The sequence below is a fragment of the Spinacia oleracea genome, chromosome 6, assembly GCF_020520425.1.
Source record: "Spinacia oleracea cultivar Varoflay chromosome 6, BTI_SOV_V1, whole genome shotgun sequence".
NCBI lineage: Eukaryota > Viridiplantae > Streptophyta > Magnoliopsida > Caryophyllales > Amaranthaceae > Spinacia > Spinacia oleracea.
The window spans coordinates 149,317,063-149,335,233 of NC_079492.1; the positions used below are offsets into that span (position 1 = coordinate 149,317,063).

The 18,171-nt window shown below is 35.4% G+C and overlaps 3 protein-coding genes across 3 annotated transcripts; 2 read left to right on the forward strand and 1 right to left on the reverse strand.

Moving 5' to 3' along the window:
* Positions 1-741: 741 nt before the first annotated feature.
* LOC110791639 (uncharacterized) lies at positions 742-5,403 on the forward strand. The gene is made up of 2 exons (XM_021996412.2): positions 742-1,070; positions 4,652-5,403. Exons 1-2 carry the CDS (start codon positions 940-942, stop codon positions 5,112-5,114), a joined length of 594 nt encoding a protein of 197 aa, XP_021852104.1. The 5' UTR covers positions 742-939; the 3' UTR covers positions 5,115-5,403.
* Positions 5,404-6,762: 1,359 nt separating this feature from the next.
* On the forward strand, positions 6,763-9,317 carry LOC110790760 (dolichol-phosphate mannose synthase subunit 2). The gene is made up of 3 exons (XM_021995533.2): positions 6,763-6,930; positions 8,659-8,795; positions 8,881-9,317. Exons 2-3 carry the CDS (start codon positions 8,706-8,708, stop codon positions 9,031-9,033), a joined length of 243 nt encoding a protein of 80 aa, XP_021851225.1. The 5' UTR covers positions 6,763-6,930; positions 8,659-8,705; the 3' UTR covers positions 9,034-9,317.
* A 463-nt stretch (positions 9,318-9,780) lies between these two features.
* LOC110791633 (probable plastid-lipid-associated protein 3, chloroplastic) lies at positions 9,781-14,880 on the reverse strand. The gene is made up of 3 exons (XM_021996402.2): positions 14,180-14,880; positions 11,870-12,065; positions 9,781-10,344 (listed from the first exon to the last, which is right to left on the reverse strand). Exons 1-3 carry the CDS (start codon positions 14,794-14,796, stop codon positions 10,030-10,032), a joined length of 1,128 nt encoding a protein of 375 aa, XP_021852094.1. The 5' UTR covers positions 14,797-14,880; the 3' UTR covers positions 9,781-10,029.
* Positions 14,881-18,171: the final 3,291 nt, after the last annotated feature.

Sequence of the window (18,171 nt, forward strand, 5' to 3'; positions counted from 1 at the left end):
TTAATTAAGCAGAGTTCATAAACATTTTTTTTTTGTAAAGTTAGTTTTGGCCCTTTAACATTTGTAAATCTTAAAGTAATTTTGGCCTTTATTTATTAATCTTAAGTGACTTTTATCTATATACAAAAGAATTATACGGTAAATTGGTGATAATATAATAATTATATTTCTAACATGAATAAACGACCTTGTTCATGAACCAATGTCGGAGCTACAAGGAATTGTCAAGAATTAAACCCATGACCTTAGATATTATGTAATATACCTTAACCATTACTCCAACTTTGTTATTGTTAACACTTAGGAAACTAGTTGTAGTATTTTTGAAAATTGGGGCCTTATGCCGTCGCTCACCCCGCACACCCCTTGAACCACCTATGTCGTGAACATAAACAAATGAGTTGTTCATGAATTTAAATGATCGAATATTTCTATGTTCAACGTCATTTATCATTTGAGCCTCAACATTTGTTCAAGCTCGATGCATTTAATTAAATATTCTACACTAACATAATCGATCTTTATTCGAGTCTGGGCTCAAAGTTATTTATCGGGAGTTTCGACTCATTTACATTTCTAGATTCATTTACATTTCTAGATACAATCAACAGAGGATCAAGTCCCAAGAAAGATGTGCCCCTTATACAATGGTCAAACTTCTAGCCAGCCCATCAAAACAAAGCCAGCCCAAATAGCCCATCAAAGTGAGAGCAATTGTTTAGTCCAAGAACACTAGCGCTCCTTCTTCAGAATTCAGACCATAAAACCAAAGGCGCCTCCAATTTTGCTGAGAAATGCAAAACTAAAAATTGTTTTTAAATCCAAAATTAGGAAGGAATTTCTGGCGGTACTTTTGACGATCATAATCACAGGTACTCTTCTCACCAAAATAAAATTTACAGGTATTCTTCTTGTTGAATCAAACCAGAAAAAAGGGAAATGGTGGTATGGGAAATAACATTAGCGACGGCATATTTCCTGGGATTGAAACGAACCTATAAGCTTGCTTTGAAGATTCAACGTCGTCTCATTTCTGCTAAACACCCCAAAATTCGTCAATTTGTTCAAAGGTTTATTTCTTTCTTTTTAATTTATTTATTCCATTGTTCTAGGTTATTCTTACTGTTATTGTTGATCAAATATGATTTTGCTTGTGAAATTGGTGATATTGTGCTATTTATCATTGAGGTGTTTGATTAATTATCTGTTGTTTATTGCAATTGAGGGTTAAATGGTAATGAATGATGATCTTAGATTAGCTGAAGTTTTAGGGTTTAACATCTTAGGAAGCTGTAATTTGAGATTTGGAGGTTTATGTGGGCATCATGGCGGTGGTTGTGGGACCCGTGCTTGAATTTCTCTGTCAATTGAGATGTTAGATTGATGGGGACTGATAATTTGGTTAATTGCTTCAATTTAGAATATGCTCAAGGTTTTTTCTGCTGATTAGGGTTGAACTAAAGAATATTCTTTAGTTTAATTTTACCTTTCCTTTTGGCTTGTTTATTTGTTCGGATTGCACATTTGCTTAGTTATGTGGATCATTTACCGAGTGATCAAGATGAGAAGAGGTTAAAGAACATATTAAGCCGTAATGACTGCAATCCTACTCTAAGGGATCATACGCATACACACCCGCAAACAGACACACACACAATACTCGTGTAGTATAAACATCTGGTGTAATTTCACTCATCAATGGAAAATGGTCTAATTTGAATTTTGAAATAGGTTAGTTCTTAAGCAGCATTACTTAGAATATTTCCCGAGCAGAAAATCTTTTTGTTAACTTGTGCATAAGACATGTTCCAGAAGTCTAGATGCTAATACATTTGTAAGTAAGGATCAATTAGACTAAGACTATGTATCAAACCCTACAAGAGAATTCTACTTTTGAGTTCTTCTGGAATAGAGAGGAGCTCAATTGTTTGAAGGATCCATTAATAAAATGGGGAATATGCCTATGATAAAAAATGGAACTTTTACTGAGTGAACTAGATGGATCGAGATTAAAGAATGTATCAAGCCATAAACTAAGGGATCAAACGCAGACGTACTATCATACACACGATGCTCGTGTAGTATAAAACTACAAACATCTGACTTAATTTCAGCTACAATGGAAAAAATGGTCCTATTTGAAGTAGATTAGTTCTTAGTTAGTGTTACTTAGAAATCTTCCAAGCAGAAAACCGTTTTGTCAACTTGTGTATAAGACATGAACTAGAAGCTAATACAATTTCTTTGGTAAAGATCAACTAGACTATGTACTCCGTAACAACTAGACATAGACTAGAAGAATTTACTTTTTGAGTTCTTGTGGAATTAAGGAGCACAGGTGTTTGGTGCACCCATTAAGTAAATGGAGAAGATTCCTATAGATAATAATGATTAATCCGAGAGGATTGTTTAGGTGCTACATATACAAGGCAGTCAGAGCAAACAAGTTTTAACGAGAGCTTCTGCTTGAAAATGAGCCTTTTGAGCTCCATTATTGCCTGAACGGAGTGGCTTTTTTTATAAGTTTTACAAGTTTGGCTGACTCTACTTATGGAGGTTATTTGATGAAAGAAGTTATGACTGTGAAGTGTCTGAACTAGAGAGAAACTTTTTCACATGTTGGTTGTTAAGGCAAAATTTCTGGTTTATGGTTAATTGGTTATAGGTCGTTGGTCAACTTAAGAAGATGTTAACATTTTCTCAGTAAGGTCTTTTGCACAAGTGGAGTATCTGCTGGGATAGTCGTTTTCTCTGTAGCTGTTATGGTTACATTTGAGTTTGAATTAATGAATGTTCTGATATGGAGGCTGCAACTTATAAATTAAGACCCCTGCAGCAAATGAAGTTTTGGATGCTATTGGATGCTCAGGACATGATCTATGTATTTTACAAGATGATGAAAATAACATTAGATGAAGTTCGTTAGGTTAGAAAATGTTCATTGATGATCTTTTCCGATTTCTGTCATCAGCAGTATTGTAAATCACGAGACAGTAAATCATAATTTCAATACCTGTAAAGTGGTTTCGTCCTCTATCTGAAGTAAAGAGAAAATAGTGGAACTCAGGTGGAGGGTAAGGAAGTGCTTGAATAGGAAAAATTAGTTGACTTTAAATGGGGGATATTGATATATTGTCTTTTTACTAGAGGTAGCAGGACTTGACTTTTATTATTGCACAGTTTTGGGTTATGCACTGGATTGCTATATAATTTCAATATGAGTGGATTTCCGTACATATACATAGTGCTTGATGGTCCTTTCATTCCTTTGCTTGCTGCAAACTGCTGCAGAGCGCAGCATAGCAAGAATATAGATTATAGTTGCATGACTTGCATAGTTGCGTGACTTGCATCCATTTGCCAAGTCATTGAAGCCTTGGGAGATACTTCTGTTGCTTGAATTCATTTACTCCCAGTCTTCCATAATTGAGTTAATGGAGATAGTTTATAATCGCAGTGGGATATCTATGTTTCTCTGTCATTGAAACAAATGCATAAGAATATAATATGATGTCTACTTTTGCATAGCATCTCTTGTATCCAGAATCTAGAAATGATAAGCACGTCTATGAGCATGTCAGGATACTGATATAATGCTTTATAATGGATTAAAATCCTGCATAAAGATCCTTATTGTTCCTTGCAGTGATCTAGAAACATTCTTGCTGGTAGAAAACTAGAATTTTTTACCAGAGTGGTTTCCATTTAGGATGCTGTACTCTAGTGTAGTTCTTTTTTTTATCTGTCTGAGTAGAATGAAGTTTTTATTTCTTGAAGTTGTTCTGGTTTTGGTATTAAAAATTCTTATCTATGGGACTCACTTGGGAATATCACTCCGTGATATGGGTCATTAACTTCCTAATGTACAAACATATTGCTGAGAACAAAAAAAGGGGATTTTTTGCCCTAGATCTCATTGTGGTTTCTGGTCCAAAAGGCACAATGGTTTAAACAGTCTCTATTGTGAGGAAACAAGCCTGACAGAACTAAGATCATGTTGGTACTGTTTATGTGCTGTTGTTTTTTCTTCAGCCATCGCAGTTCTCTAGGGATTTTCATTTGCTCATTGGGGCGGAGTGCTACTGTAAATGGACATAAGTGGTGCCTATAAGTTCTGAAAAACCATTATATTGTGCTAATCAATATGGCAAAGTAATGTGTCAAACAAATGATGTTGATAAACTGGAGTATTTTGCTAAAGTTGAATGGTGTCTTCATGCCTTGAGTTTTTTTCCAGAAGTATATGGTTGGTAAATACATCATCGGTGAGGATTACCCTGTGTAAGTCAATGAGAGTGCCTTATGTTGTTAGATTAAGATTAAATTTCTTCCCCTGTTGGTCTACTTTGCAGTTAGCATTACAAAGTCGAGGGTGATGTCATCTTCCTATGTTCTGCTGCCTTGGTAGTTGTAAATTATTCTAAGGCTCCATTCTATTCTACTTATTTCTACTGAACTTATATTATCTGGACTTAACTTATCTGAACTTATCTAAACTTATTTTAGCTGAAAAACTTATCTGTCTGTGAAAATGTCTGAAAAAAGCTTATCTGAACATAACTGAACTTATCTGAAACTTATATTGTTTGAAATAAGTCAAAATAAGTCGAACATAGCAATGCCTTAATTATTGTTTTATTCTTTTACCCAGGCGGACACGAATTGTATTTGATGTAGCACTCAGGGTTCATCGGAACATTCAAGAAAGGGACATACAAGCTGGTCGAAATGTAGCAAACTGGATCCTTAGATGGCTTGACAAGAAAAAACCATCAGCCAATATCCGTGGAACCCCCCACGAGTTGCCTCCAGTAAACCACAACCACAACCACGGCACTAGTATAACAAAGCAGAATAACTATCACCAGAAAAATGATGGCAACAACACCACCACCAAGGGTTCTGACAGGCATATGTTTTCTGTTACTACACCGAAATGGTCTACATCTTTTCCCTCCATCACGATGGTGGTGCGCCATCCAAGGCCCGTTGGGACCCAGTACAGGCAACTTTGGCTCAGTGGGTATACTCAACTGTTGGCACCAAGAATCGGAAGTTTGGGTTCCGGTGGGGTCATTAGAGATGACATTAAGCTGTGGATGCAGCAACATTAGTCTCTCTGTTGATAATGTGCTGATTCTACTGAAGACTGTTGGACTTGGGCATCTTGTAGCCAATGCCATGAAGTTTTTTTTTTTGGCAGGGAAAGTGATAAAGTTAGAGGTAGCTAAAGTATTTCCAGTTTGGTAGTTGTTTTTTCCCTACTGAATTGTTGTCTCACAAAAGTACTGTAATCAGGGTTATTAACATCGGATTTTCAATATCCTGATGTCAATATTGTGTACCCTTGAGCTTAAACCTCACATAATTTCATCGTGAATAGAAAATGATGTAGATTGTAGATTTCTCTTTGTGTACCTTTCTTGAATTCTCTTGCCTGCTGCCTTGGTGAAACCTTACATGAATTGTGTCATGTTTAATGTGTTCTTCAATCCTTAACCACGTGTTTCGGTTATGGAAGCAGAACAATGTTGGGGCCATTTCGATCTTGTAGAGGTGTGCTGAGTGTATCCTAGTATCCTACTCATATGTCTAAGTCACTAAATGTTGGTTGTTGTGTAATAAATGCTAACTAGAATGATTGGTGTTGTTTACGTATCTTTTGACAATTAATGAGGTTCCATATGTATAGGCGGGCGACCAGTACGGATGGTACGGTCTTTAACCCGCCAAATCATGGCCTTTGTTATTCGGGTTGATGTATCCCAATCCGCCGGTGTAAGGCTGACTGTGTCTTGTCTTGCCTAAATACCGACTGGGATTTAGGGGAGTAATATTTTTGGTGAAGGGTGCTCTGTCGGCTGCCAATAGCGCATCCCGTACAACACCCCTACCAATTATATTTAAGAAACTTCTCATCACATCTCTTCCTACACAAACTTCTTGTCATATTTAAAAAAAATAAATTAACTCATAGCTTTCACTTATGTTGTTATTACAAGTGCTCAAAATATGTTAACTACATCTACATAAAAAGACGAAGTTTATTGACTTGAGGAATTACAAATTACAGAATAATTGACCTAACAAGAGATGTGGTGATGGATCGTTCTTAACATGACTAGTACGGAGTAATAGATACAAATATTCTTACGGCGGTCAAAATTGCCTTATTTTATAAAGTGGATATATCATGTGTGTTAGCAACACTTTGTTCCTTAATCTTTGGGCGAAAATAGAACAATTAAATTAAAGGCAAATTTGCCAAATACAACCTAATAAATTTCTCTATTTGTCAATTACAACCTCAAATTTCTAATTTTGCCAATTACAACCTTAAACTTGTACATCTATTTTAAATTACAACCCGAAACCATTTTCCGGCAAAAATCACAGAAAATGACGTCATAACGTTATTAAAAAAAATGATGAAGTACCAAATAAAAATTATTTTTTTTGATTATTTTATTTTATTTGTTTCAATTCTTATTTATCGATTTGATTTTTTTATAGAAAATATGTAACTACTTTTTTTAATAACATTATGACATCATCTTCCGGTTATTTTTGCCGGAAAATAATTTCGGGTTGTAATTTAAAATGGATGTATAAGTTTAAGGTTGTAATTGACAAAAATAGAAATTTGAGGTTGTAATTGACAAATAGAAAACTTTATTAGGTTGTATTTGACAAATTTTCCTAAATTAAAATCAAAGATTAATAAAAAGATGAACTTCATAATACAGAGCTCTTAAGTGTAACATCTAATTCGCAACCAAAAAAAAATTAAAAATGAAATGACCCCCCATTTCTCAACCAACTCCCAAATCGAACAAAATTGAATTACTTGGCGTGTAGTCGACGGCCGGCAGCTTCCTAGCGTCTACCACCTTCCATCGATTCACAGTTCTTCGTCTTCGTCCCCTCTTGGTACTTCTCTTTCTCTCTCTTCTTAACCCTTATTTTGCCGTAATCTATTTGCATCCTTGACAATTTGACGATTTCGATCTAATACTAGAATTAAGCACTTCAAATTTCCTAATTTCTATCCGCCCTTTCAACAAATGACGAAAATTAGGGCATTTCAGTACTATAGTAGGAAAATTGGAGTGTAATTTGTGATTGTTTTCATTTGTTCGTCATATGATTACTGTGATCAATTGCTTTTTGTTTCCTTCTTTCAATCTTCCTGCTAATTAATGTATCTGGTATTATGAGCTTGATGATTTACTCTCCTGCTTGATTAAATTCAACTTTTAATTTGTTTGTTTTCTGTTGTATTATTCATGCATGTAGATAGAATTATGGTTTTAAGTTTCAGTGAATGAATTCCAGGAGAGGAAAATTTCTGGTATTGCCAATTTGGAAAATGCATTGAATTCAAATTGAACTAGACTATTTTATTTTTGATGTGTATGAATGGACGACTGGATTCTAGACTGTTCTTAATCAGAGAATATAACTTTACATCGCGCTTGTGCTTATACTTAAAGATGCATGTTAGGGTTGCTTTGTGTTTACATGTATGAGGGTGTATTAATCAACTTCTTGCCTCCATTGAGTTCATAAATCATGGTACTAGGGTTGCTTTGTGATTGTTTTCATTTTTTTGATCAATTTCTTTATGTTTCCTTCTTTTAATCTTCTTGCTATTAATGTGTCTGGTAGTATGAGCTTGATGATCTACTGTCCTGTTTAATTGAGTTCAAATTTAAATTTGTTTTTCTGTTGCATTATTCATGTATGTAGAGAGAATTATGGTTTTCTGTATCAATGAATGGATTTCAGGAGAGGAACATTTCTGATTTTGCCAATTTAGAAAATGTATTGAACAAGAGTATTTGATCTTTTCAATGTGTATGTAAGTAATGTAACAATGTCTGTAGCTACTGTATGGACGAATGGAGAATGGATTCTAGACTGTTCTTAATCAGAGAATATAGTGCTTATAATTAAAGATGCATTCTAGGGTTGCTTTGTGTTTACATCTATGGGGGTGTATTATCAACTTCATGCCTCTATTGTGTTCATGATTATGATATCTTTGTTTGTATGAAGAAAACTCAGAACCTTTATTTCCATCATTTGCTTGAAAATGGGAAAGATGTCGAGTTAACAAGGCCTAGTTACTTGTGTTGATATTTCAGACATTTATGAGAACATTAGATTTCATGTGTTCTCTGCTTCATGTTCTTTCCATTTGTGTGGGTAATTCGAATACATATTTACACTCGCATTACGCATGATTTTCCTTCTATTGATGGAAGTGGGTAGATTGGCTGGGAGGTAGCGGGTGATGTTAGGCTCCGTTTGGTTTGGTGTGAAACGTATTCAGTGCAAAATAATTGTGCCAAGGAAAACACAATTCCAAACTAGATTTCCTTTCCTTGGTTCCTTAAAAGAAAATGGGGGAAGATTGAGGGGAAGAAGGGAGAGGGAGGTAAGGAGGAAAGATGGAAGAGTGGTTTTTCCACCTTTGATGGAGTTATGGAAAATTGTTTTCCATCCCTTGTCAAACCAAACAACGTAAAATGTTTGAAAAGGGAAAAATCGTTTTCCATGAAAACGTTTTACACCCTACCAAACAAAGCCTAAGTGTAACCAACCCTTTTGCATATTTCCTTTTTGTGAAACAAGTGCTCACTACACAATCTACAGGTAATATAGAAGTAAAGACAATCGTTGCAACTGAGGAGAATACGCCAATGGAACTAGCAGACAGGGCGGTTGGTCTTCTATTGTGTTGTATCAGCTTATCAATATTCACGTACTATACTTTCTGGGTTATTATCTTGGTAAGTAAGTTGAAGTTTAATTAACTTTTTATTTTAGTCTTTAGGAACTTATATGTATAACAAAATTCTTCATGCATTATTGCAGCCATTTGTGGACGGTGACCACTTCATTCACCAGTACTTCTTACCTCAAGAGTATGCGATTATAATACCTGTTCTTGCTGGTGTTACACTTCTTTGCTTCCTGTGTGTCTTTATTGGATCAGTGATGCTGAAATCCAAAAAGAAGAAGGCTTAGTGAAATTATGTACTGCTTATTTGTATCTTTCTTCCCCGCTCTTGTCCTTCTTTTTTTTGAAAGTTTTATTGAACTTTGTCGATATTTTTCATTGAAGTAGAGCCTTATGATAGAGTTTCAACAGTTGAATGTATACATGAACTGCCTATGATATCTACCAACTAGTGTTATTAAAAAAATTGGAGAATTTTGTTTATCTCATTTTGGGAGTTAAATGATTTGTAACATGGGATCATCTTCTGTTTACAATTCCTATCAATTCAATGTGACATTCTTTCTTATTATTCTCTGCATTTTTGGCATATGAGGATAAGTTCACTTTCGAATTTCAATTTTGTTTGCTTCTTTTGAAGTGTTGAGGCAGGATGGCATTGGTACCAACTCTTGTTGCAAACATTTTTTGCTGAACTTTCTAACATAGAAGGGTATACTTGAAAACGATTTGGGAAATGAAATAGGAGAAACACTGAAACAGGATAGTACATCAATGCTTTAGTGAAGTACTCCCTCCGTCTCACAATAATGTTGTAATTTAGAATTTTGACACCATTTACAATTAAAGAGAAACTTTTAAATTCTTTCTAAATATACAAGAAAGAACATATTCATGGCAAGTCTTGTTTGATTAATCTCAATAAGTACTTTAAAGATATTAAAATTTTATAATTTTTACTAATGTATAGTTAGAGATAAAAAATAATCTAAAACGTGCATTGCCAAACGTGAAAAATATAAATGAAAACATCATTATAGAACGGAAGAAGCATGATCTCTGTCAATTTAGATTTATGCAAATAACAATGTAATTGAGTTTTCAGCAGTATAGTTGCAGGAGAAATCTCACTATTTATCTAATGATAAAGCTAAACAAAGGAATATGCCTTTTCAAGTGGAAAAAATTACATAAGAAAATAAGCTCTTTACATTATGTATTATAGTTACACAACAGGATATATCTTCAGTTGAACCAAAAATGGGCACATCTACAGATCTGCCCTACTGGTCAAGAAGTGGACTTCCTTCTCTGACAAGTACAAAGAGGCCACCATCTCCTCTTGAAATCCGAAAATCTTCATCAACGTACGTGAATAGCAACCAAGATGTACCGCCGCGTTCACCTGGAAACGGGATCTTAAGAGGTGGCAGGCCGTATAATGAGCGTGAAATACTTGCCGCTGCCTCCTGCACGGGATTCAGGAGCTGCTGTACAGGAGAAAGGGTAATGTTTTGTCCGAACACATCCACACTTTGTGGAAGGTCAAATTGAGATTTGATCTCTGGGGGTTTAAAACTGGCTTCTGTAAATTGAACCTGTATATCAGAAAAAACAGCTAAATTAGCATGTTTTAACTCTGTTAAGCATCTTTAGCTGAAAAAACAGGATCAAATTCTGAGCTAAAACAATATTGAGACTGAGCTTAGTTAAGGCTCCGTTCTATTCGACTTATTTTATTTGAACTTAACTGAACTTATCTGAACTTATTTTATCTTGAAAAAAAACTTATTTTGACTGAAATAAACTTATTTTGTGTTAAAATGTCTAAATTTTTTCCTGAACTTATCTAAATTTATTTTGTCTGAAATAAGTCAAAATAAGTTGAACAGAACATAGCCGTAAGTCAACCGTTCTTAGTCATTTAAGGAGGAGTTCTAAAGAGGGAACCAAGAAAGAAAGTAGATTGAGGGGTGAGTTCAGAGTAACTTCAATTTTATTTGTCTCACTCACATTTCGTCTAAAAACAATAACCATCACCCTCCTAAAACCCATGGCCACACCCCCACTACCATCTTTATCAGCCGAACTTGGCCTTTGATGCTCAAATAGGGCCTCAAGAAATCACCAAAAAACACGGGCAAAGTCTGTCAACTTCCAAAAATGAGCAATCAAGAACCATTCAGAAGAGAAGTGACCAGTGAAGGAGGAGGCAGCCTGACATTTTTTGCTTTTAAAAAAAATACTGGGTTTGTCTCCCTCATATTTGGTTTAGACGTGTCAATATTATTCCTCCTAAACCTCAGCCATAGTCCACAACTCCATACCTGGTATCTAACACTATGAGTCCATCAAACCCTGTTTCATGTTACCTTTTCAACACACCTCCTGCTTTTATACTTTGGCTTGCCAGTGTTTCTATGGATTCAACTCAGAAATATGGTTAATGATTTCAAATTTGAAGTCTATAACAATTTTTTAACTAACAAATCTAATGAAATGAATTATATGCATTACAGTAATGACTATGATGGCAGAAGTAACTTGAGGCTACGGAAAGCAGAGGACACTTGAATGGTCTGAGCCTTAACCCTGGCACATTTCTATTCCATATTTCTAAGTTCAGCCCTTTTGCAATTTTACAGGTAAAGCTGCACCGTCTTTCCAACTCACTAAACAAACACTACCCACAGCTACAGTTTCACTAGAGGCGATTTCTGTAAGGATATTGTACCATTCTGATTATACAGAATGAGGATTTTTATCAATTTGTTCACAGGTAATACTTCGGAGGATGATGGAAAATCATATACTTCATACAAAGATGATACTTTCACTACGTCACTACACACTGCGTGGTCATTAACCACTGTGTCTAACCAGCAAAGAGCAGAGCATATACTCCGTAAGTGATTTCTTTGACATGATACTCTGAACAATTTGGAAAGCAACAAGAAAACAATTCATTGTGATAAGCAGACTGCAATTCCACAACAGTAAAAATAGATAAGAAACTGAAGACAACTCCATCACACAAGGAAAAGGTTGCAGTAACCATAACTTGACTCAACACATAACCGAGGTACATTCATCATACCACAAAACAGAGGTTTGTTCAATTACCTGTATCCTTGAAGGACTCCTAACATCAAAACTGGCTGTTGCACTAAATGAGAACGTAGCAAAAGGACTGGACAATGTGGTGGAGTTCTCCACAGTTTGGTTGGCCGTATTAATGGCTTGACATATTTGTTGAACCTTCAGCAACGGTAAACTTCCAATAGCAAGAAGAGGCAATAACTCAGAGAAGGCCGTGTACCTGATAAATTGCATAGAAAATGATGGTTGAGACATGGTAAAAAGGGATGAAATTTTATTTCCTGATACTCAAAAAGAATCCCAAATAATGAATTTAAGGTCAGATAATGGTTATAAGTCTTACAACTATGCAAGTGATCTCTTACTTTGTGGTGTTTTTTGTTGCTTAGCATATGAAGGTTTATTAAATATAAGTACCCAGAAACACATCATAAGCTTTATTTCTTTAACTGTAACACCAGGTCTCATTGTCAGTGCTCAAACTTGAGTATATACTTGTTTTGTGTCTAATTAAGAGTCTAAAGATGTAACACATAGTTAATTTGTTAATGTGTCTATACAGCAGTGCCCCCTCCCCACCACTCCCCAAATGAAGAACTGAATTCTCCAAATCATACTAGCTCCTTCAAGGAACGCAGCATGCTTCACAGATCTTGTCATGTTTAATTTACACCAATGGCAAATAGAATAAACCCCAAGAAAGCAAGAATGGAGCGTGGTGAGATTCTATATCAGTGATCATGAAATAAAAGTGGTGACAACAGTACAACACACCAACTTCAAGTCCAGTCACTATTTCTTCAGAAATTAAAACAAATATCAACCAGGAGTTCCTGAATATCATTTAACATCTGAACAAGGAAGAAGTAAAAGTGCCACTTCTTATAATCTGATACACACCACCAGAAAAAGTGCCACTTCTTATAAATTAGTGGCATATTTCTCTTGTCTGTAATGGACCAGCCTAACCAGGCACCACAACAACAACACTGCAAAGGAGGGGAAGCACCACAAAGAGCTGTTGGCACTAACTGACAAACAGAGAAAGCAGCAGAGCATTAAATGTCTGTAATGAGCTTAGATGTATAAATAGAGGAGAGGAAGAAAGAGAGGCATAGAGAAGTTTGTTGGTGTTTAGGAGAGTAGTAACCTAAAGTTGCTGACCTGAGATTTGTAGCCTAAAGCTACTACCTATTGTGACCTTTTTGGCTTGAGTATTCCTTAATCAATCTATCTTCTTCTTCATTATTGTGTTCTTGTTTGTGGTTGAGTCGAGTCAGTTCTTTACATTGTCCTCTTGATGTACCCATAAAAGTCACAATATTTTGGGATTTAATGCTAAATTGCTAATAAGGGGACTAAAAGACCTGGATAGTGAAGTCAATTTGCTAATGCTCACACTTCAACATTGCTGATGTCAATTTAACTGTCCGATTGCGTAGAAAATTGTGACCTTTAGATGTGCATCGTCATGTGTGGATACTTTCAGTATGAGAGAACCTCATACAACCCCAATATGGCTAAAAACTCATCAAATATCTGGTCACTCATACTTTTCCTGGTAAGGTTATAATCAAGGCAAGTTTAGTTTCTAGCACATTGACATATGTTAAGGGCGAAGTTGTTAAGACAGCTTTCCTAGACTGATTTAATTCCGTTTACTGGTTTAGTGATCAAAAGTTTACTTCATTATACCTGCTAATCAGATACAGTTTCTATTGAAAACTCTTTTCAGGGTATTCATATACGAAGTATATGAAAAATACAGATATTAACTATAAATTCATCACAGCTTGAAGCAAGGTATTATATCCCAATACCAATTTCCGGTTTTCTATCACAAAAGTTCTCATAACACCCACATTACATTATATAACATCTTACAAATTGGTTACATAAAGCCGCGGCTGCTTCTCTACAACATTTCCTTGTTAATTACCAATTCCCTTTCACTGTTCTACCATCAGTTTCCATCTAGATATGCAACAAAATGACTCTTAAGACTTTAAAAAAATGATGATCAATCACAAGAAGTGGCATATCAACTACCTATCTTTTTCCTCAAGCTTCTTTCGCAGTTCAGTTATCTTATTATTCTTATATCCCCCTTGATCCAGAATTAAATCAATCATACTTCATCGATAAATGGCAATCATAATTCATCCAAAACATATAACATCATGAAAATTGCAATCATAATTCTTCCGAAAGACATAATATCATGAAAATTTGCAATCATAATTTATTACACAATAAGAAATTAATTCAAATTCACAACGTAGAGGGTATAGGGGGGAATTAATTCACAAAAATGAAAAGAAAATAGAAGCTTACACCAAAACCCAATTTCCATCAAGCAAGCCCGGAACATCAGTCGGGTTAGGAAACGGGTTCGCCGCCTCGAGCTGACTAACGAGCTCCGACACCTCAGCCCGCACATCCGCCGAAGCCCGGAACCCGAGTTCTGACCCATAAACAGAATCCAGCAAACACCTCTTCAGCTCCCAATTCTTGCTCCCCGTTGTACCAGTACCACTACCGTTAGTTTCTCTCTCCTCGCCGTCATTTGCAAGAGGGCCCCACTCATCCTCATCCTCGCGAATGGGAGGGTCGGGTTCGGTGAACATAGACTCAGCGTCGGGCTCAGGCCCGGATTTCTCCCCCCATTCGTCGGCAGCAGTGATGGAGACATTTTCTTCCGGTGGGTCCACGGAGGCGGAAGGGTTGGGCTTGGGCTTGGGGTCTGGGCCCCACTCATCGTCGTCATCGGAGGAGAAAGAGGAGGAGCGGGAGGATAGGAAGGTTCTGGAAGAAGGACGCGTGGAGGGGAGAGAAAGAAGTGGGGATGATGAAGGAAGGAGAGAGAAAGAAGATAATGGGTTATGATTGTAGTGGAGAATTGGGGTTTTGGGGAAGAAGATTGAAGATGGTGGAGTTGAGAGAATCGACATTTTTGAAAATTATGGGTTGTGGTGTGTGAGACTGATGAGACAGAGGAATAAAGATCAAATATTTTTGGTGGACATGAGTGTTTATTCCTAACTTGGACCTATTTTATTATTATTATTATTATTATTATTATTATTATTATTTGGCAAATTTGTTAAAAGAGATCTTTTCTAATCCCAAATTTGCGAGAAGGGGCCTTTAAAAAAAAAATTGGTGTTTAAAGCCTCCACTTTTGGAGGAGGAAAAGGGGTGTAGATAGCAATCAAATGGAACACGTGAGCCTCACGTGGTAGTCAACCACCCGAAAATATGAGTCAAACGCCAGAAAGTCTCATTTTTTTTTTGTCTTTCACAAATAATTTTTACATTTAGGTGTTTTCACACAAAAAAACAATTACAAGGTCCCTTCTCGCAAATTTGGGACTATTGTCCCTTTTGGAAATTTGCCTTGTTTTTTAAAAGAAAGATACAACAAAAGTTAGGATAGTTCCTAACCTAGACCTATTGCTAATGACATACTTCCTCCGTTCAGATGTAATAGTCACGAAATTTTACGACGGTGCACTGCACATCTTTCACATCCCACCCCACAATTTTTTTTTTTTGGCAAATGAGCCATAAATGGCGAGGATGAGAATCGATTTCATGATCACCTGAAACAGGGAGGAAAGCTCTAACCAAATGAGCTATCCCCCACCCTCACATCCCACCCTGCAATCATGGTAGGAAGAGGTCGTATACTAAGACTGGTTTGAATCTCCAAAAAAAATTGTTAGGGTAGAAAGCTTATACAAACTGATACCTCATAGGAACATATAATACCCGAATCTGGGCCAACACGTACAACTTTTTCTCGCTAAAAAATGCATATCCAATCCACATGATATGTGTGTTTACATGTTGTCGTGTTGGTGTTGAACCGGATTGCTGAAAACATAGATTGCAAAGAAATTATCCCACGTAGAAAATAGTTGCCTTACGAACAGAACAATGTAGCTCTAATAATAAAGTTTGAAGCCAACCTATTTCGACAACAACATTAGTAACGCCTCGATATTCTTCAAGTCTTTAGTACAAAGTATTTAATTTAATATAGAGAGAGTATCATGCATGGCTTTTATATGGCCGATAATTATCACAAACAAAGCAACAAAATCCTGAATTCAAACAACGGGTATCCGGAAAACCATCTCAATCTACATCAGTATAAGTAATATGATCAAACATGTAGGACAAGACGGGTATAATTCGAATCCATGAGTAATGGTGCCCTTGATATAACGCAGAATCCAATTTTATGCATCAAAGTGAGTCTCCCTAGGATCGTGCATAAAAAAGACACATATGTTAAACCACATAAGCAATATCATGGCGAGTAAAAGTAAGGTACCTTGAAGAGCGAGTAAAAGTAAGGTACCTTGAAGAGCACATGGCAAGGTTACGACATTTAGCTTAGTAGGATCCTGAAACTTAGGATCACACTCATCATCAACTTAATGGTGTGACGCGCGCGTGCAATTATTATGGAGAAGGTTATTGACTGATGTTTCTTAACTTTCTATACCGATGTTACTTATGCATTGTATTCGCTATTACTTCTTTTTTTATTACAGTTTCTTAAATATGATGTTAGATGTTCCTTGTGCAAAAGCACCTGCCCTAAAAACTATAAAAGTACATCTTCCAAAACTATAAAAGTACCTCTCCTAAAACTATAAAACTATAGAATTACATTGACTAAACTATAAAAGTACATCATCTAAAATTATAAAAGTACCAATTTCCTCACATGCAACTACTACGGAGAAGGTTATTGACTGGTTTTACGTACTTGATTTATATGTCAGTATTACTTATACATTGTATTCCCTATTACTTTTCTTGTTATATTGCAGTTTCTTGAAATTCATGTTATAAATTTCTTGTATAAAAGTATATGGCTTAAAAACTATAAAAGTACCTCCCATGAAACTATAAAATTAAAGTACCTCCTCTAACACTATAAAACAATCTTCTCCGAAACTATAAACTATAGAAGTATCTTGACTAAAACTATGAAGTACATGTCTAAAACTATAAAAGTAACTACCTTAAAACAAAATTTGTTGTTTTAAGTTTCATTAACCAACACGCTGAGCTTAGTTACAACTTATAAATGTGAACATGCCACACCATAAAGTTGATGGCCGGTGTGACTGATCACATACAAGACTTTGGGATATGGATTTGTGATATACTAATCATACTGGGTATTGTTCATAGTCGTTACTACCAAATTGCCACTTTCGACTTTAATTAAACCATAACATTATTGTTCTAACATTATACTCCGTATTATTATTTAGGCCACAACTAAAGAAGTAAAAATCTTCCAAATCTACTTTTAGAAAAAGAACAGTCAATTCCTAATGACTAACATCAAAATGTATATACATATATCCTTACATTAAATAGTGTATTAAATGGTGACAATGCAACAAGAGAATTAAAAATATATATAATATATAAAGATACAATAATAAATTATTGAATCATTTATATTTTTTTGAAATTCATTGAATCATTTATATAAAAACCAAATATGATACACGAAGTACATTATTATTGAAAATCTCCATGTACCACGCGTAAGATGATTTTTCACAAACTTATTAAGCGTAGTAGAATACTTACCTGTTTATTTTTTTTATTTTTTTTGAGAGATACTTACCTGTCTTTTGTTTAATCTTAATTTCCCATATCCCATAATGTGTTAGAGGTAAGATTATGACCATTAAAGGTTACTAAATTTTACAAACTCTATATTAAATCATTTTACCATGTCTTTTTGCAAATATGAAGTTAAAGATCTTATTACTAGCTACACAAACTTATAGGAGAAGGTTGGTAGGAGGTGAGAAATCATGAACAATGCATTGATTATATAATTTCATCTCCCCAAATAAAAGTAAAAAACATTAATTATAATTAAGGGAAATTTTGTTGGTAGAAAGTTAATTACCCATTTTTTTTTTAAACTCATCATGGGAGCAAAATCATCTTTCAATTTTCACCTTTTTAAGCCATAAAAAAAGCTAGGTAGGACCCCATCATTGACAATTCCTTCTTTAATCCCTCACAACCGTTGATTTTGTCCATTGTAACCCCCAAATCAACGGTCTATATTCGTTGACCTATTTGACCTTGACTTTATCTCACTCTCTCTCCTCCAACTCAGCCCAATTTGCGTTATGACTTCTACCCTCACGCTAAATGGAAAAACACGAAAAAATAAAAAATAAACCCTATTTAACATTGTCGTGTGATTCAAACGCTACAATTTTGACGGCTGTGATCAACACGTGTATCTCACGCGCATATGGGAGTTTGATTAGTAG

Excerpts from the sequence above, each read along its gene's own strand:
- LOC110791639 (XM_021996412.2), top strand. The coding sequence starts at position 940 with ATGGTGGTATGGGAAATAACATTAGCGACGGCATATTTCCTGGGATTG. Across the intron at positions 1,071-4,651 it reads ATTCGTCAATTTGTTCAAAG|GCGGACACGAATTGTATTTG; the intron begins GTTTATTTCTTT and ends TCTTTTACCCAG.
- LOC110790760 (XM_021995533.2), top strand. The coding sequence starts at position 8,706 with ATGGAACTAGCAGACAGGGCGGTTGGTCTTCTATTGTGTTGTATCAGC. Across the intron at positions 8,796-8,880 it reads CTTTCTGGGTTATTATCTTG|CCATTTGTGGACGGTGACCA; the intron begins GTAAGTAAGTTG and ends GCATTATTGCAG.
- LOC110791633 (XM_021996402.2), bottom strand. The coding sequence starts at position 14,796 with ATGTCGATTCTCTCAACTCCACCATCTTCAATCTTCTTCCCCAAAACC. Across the intron at positions 12,066-14,179 it reads GATGGAAATTGGGTTTTGGT|GTACACGGCCTTCTCTGAGT; the intron begins GTAAGCTTCTAT and ends GCAATTTATCAG. Across the intron at positions 10,345-11,869 it reads GGAGTCCTTCAAGGATACAG|GTTCAATTTACAGAAGCCAG; the intron begins GTAATTGAACAA and ends TCTGATATACAG.